Source organism: Adiantum capillus-veneris, chromosome 22 (genome assembly GCF_014529385.1).
Source record: "Adiantum capillus-veneris isolate H3 chromosome 22, ASM1452938v2, whole genome shotgun sequence".
Classification (NCBI taxonomy): domain Eukaryota; kingdom Viridiplantae; phylum Streptophyta; class Polypodiopsida; order Polypodiales; family Pteridaceae; genus Adiantum; species Adiantum capillus-veneris.
The window spans coordinates 60,890,074-60,893,183 of NC_140952.1; the positions used below are offsets into that span (position 1 = coordinate 60,890,074).

Here is a 3,110-nt window from a genome sequence, read left to right on the forward strand (position 1 = left end):
GTTAAGGTGGATAGGTTGTTGTGCCATTCATGGAATAAGCATGATTAGAGTAAAGTTAGCTTAGGTCTTGATTGGGCACACAATAGAATAGAGTGTAGTTGCAAAAATGATAGACTAAATTTTTACTTAGCATAATGTGCCTCTATATAGGCATATACAAAGAAGTAGCCTTTTGATACATGAAGCACATATGTGGCTGCCTACACACACACAAGTGGCTATGCTTTACACATGGGTTGTAAGAGGTTCGTCACATGGGTTATTGACACATCCGTTTTCTAGGTGGAAGAGGTTGTTCACACAAGAGATGCAACAAAAGACCGCATCCCAACATGTAACATCTCCTTCTAGATTTTCAACCTCTTCCTCCATAGCTACATCATCTCCTTCTAGACCTGCAACCTCTTTCAACATAACTAAAATATCTCCTTCTAGGTTTGCAACCTCTTTCTCCATAGCTCCAAAATCATTTTCGAGATTTGCAACCTCTTTCTCCATAGCTGCAACATCTCCTTGTAGATCTGCAACCTCTTTCTCCATAGCTCCAACATCCCCTTCCAAATATGCAACGTCTTTCTCCAAAGCTCCAACATCTCCTTCCAAATCTACAATGTCTTTCTCCATATCTCCAAAGCTCCTTCCTTGAACAAGATTCCCTATATCACTTTTGCTCTCTTTCCAAGCTTGCATCTCACCTTAAAATTTCATAACCTCTTTCTTGATGTGCAGTTTCAGCTTTCCAACATTAGTACGTATCAACTTTCCTGATGTGCATTATCAATTTTCCCAGTACAATATCACTTTCCATAGTTGCTACAATATCTCTTTCCTCTCTCTCTCTCTCTCTCTCTCTCTCTCTCTCTCTCTCTCTCACACACACACACACACACACACACACACACACACACACACACACACACACACACATATTGTATTTATATTTTGATAGTGTTCATCTTTGATTTGCTGAAGGTGTATCAAAAAAAAAAAAAAACGTAGAAATTTATGCCAATATTTGAATACTCAATCCCTAGGGAGATATAAGCAATCACTTAGTGGCTCAATTATAGACCAAGAACCAACCAAGCCAAGATGAACATTCAAGTGTGGAACCAAACCTCAACAACCAACAATCAGCTGAAGGTGTCTACTGAACCTGCAACATATAAAGGTTCCACAAATGAGACGAAGGGGTCAAAAAGGTGGAGCAATAGAATAAAAAGGTAGGACCCCTTCATCATGGTGGTGGAAGAGAGACTTGAGGGCTGAGCTCTACTTTTCATGTATGGAACACCTATGTAGACAACTCATATGCTAAGCTAGTGGGCACATATACTTGATTAATGCAATACAATCTTTACCATCGTATAGTATTATCTCTTTACTTGCACTTCTCTTTTTCATTGTTTTGAAGTACTTTATGTTGTCATTTCATTCGTGGTTCATTGTGTGCTTTTCTTGAAATACTGAAGTTTCCCCAATTTTCTAAACCCCACTCGTGACAACCAATAACTCTTGTAATTGGCACATTCTTGTACATATCTAAATATCAATAGTGAAAATATGGTCACAAGGAACCATAAAAAAAGGAAAGTTCAGTATTCATATTTCTAATTAAAAGATATCTAAATCATGAAACATGTACTTGATAATAGTACAATCAACCCTTATAGAAATTAGGAAGAGAATGGGGTATAGGAGGCCCTCTTTATTTTCCATTTTAAAGAAGTACTTAATTAGTCTTTGATCAAAGACTATAATGGTGGGGTGCATTTTCTTAGGATGTATGTATAAATTTTCTTTGGGCCAAGTTCGTGGTGGACCTTAGGACATATGCACAAGAAGTGATTTGGATCAAATTAGTGCCTTAGGCCATGTAGCTTATGGTATATCTTGATTATTTAGCCATAACTTTTGTATACAATATAAAATATATTGAAGTATAGTATTAATATGTGAAAAAAATGATAAGATTCATACTTGATTTCAAAGGACCTAAAAGAAGATTTTTTTCTAACAATAAAAGTTTAATGCAACATATCCTATGAAAAAAAATCAAAATTAGTTCATCTACATGGTTATTCTTAGTGTTGCATGACCACCAAGGGGTGGATCTAGGGCTAAATTGGGCTCTCGATGTGAGGGATCAAGGGTAGAAAATGCAGATCTCAATGTTGCCAATAATGGACAACAATGGAGCATGCCAAAGTGCCAGACTGCAACAAGAAATACGTGAAGCCAAATCTGAGCCGCTTTCCAACGAGGAAGATGGACTGAAATCTGAGAAAGTTGGATTATTTTTTTATAACTACAATGCTAAGGCTAAAAACAAAAAATGATGGTTGGATCTGCAAGCTCTAGGGTTGGAAAACTAAAAACGCTAGCTAATGCTGTCCAAAAATGCTAGCTAGTTTGCAGGACTGAAAATGCTAGGCTAATCTCGAGCAAAACGCTGGGTGGGTCTGTTCCTTGTTCTAGCGCTCTCAATCTGCTCCAAATCTTGCCTACTAGTTCCCTTTATAGGGCTGAAATTGGACTTAAAAATATCTTTAGGTGTAGGTAGGGAAATCCGTCCACCACACCCAACAAATAAATCATTAAAATGATTTTTTAAAAAGTTAGGTCAAGGGTGAAGTTGTTGCACATTGGCCACATGGGAATCCGATCGATGCAGGGAATGGCTTGTTGGATTCCTCTAACCTAGAACTACATACATGTCAGGCCAGATTCCCATCATAGTGTAATAACATCTGTCAAAATGCGTGTACAAACCATTTATGCAAGAGGGTTCCAAAACTAGAAAACCTAATCTAATGGACTTGTCCAGACATGTAGGTCCTCCGAACAGGATCACAAAATTTCCAATACTAATCCTCCTAGGATCTTAGACACTCCTATCTAGGAAGAAGGGGAAAACTAGATTTGGAAGCTCATGAAGCATGTCCATGCGGCACAGAGAGCCATGTGCTCTCTCTTTTTTTATGTGAGATGTAATCTTTTATCATTTGCATGATGATTGAACATGGTCTTTTAGAAGATGATGTGGTGAAAAAGGATTTTGAATGCAATAGGTGACCTCTACAAAAAGCCTCGCAAGAAAAGTACTACAT

General features: G+C 37.7%; 1 protein-coding gene across 1 annotated transcript; it reads right to left on the bottom strand.

Annotated features, from left to right (window-relative positions):
• Positions 1-225: 225 nt before the first annotated feature.
• On the bottom strand, positions 226-624 carry LOC147429452 (uncharacterized). Its single transcript, XM_086495022.1, has one exon. It carries the CDS (start codon positions 622-624, stop codon positions 226-228), a length of 399 nt encoding a protein of 132 aa, XP_086351148.1.
• Positions 625-3,110: the final 2,486 nt, after the last annotated feature.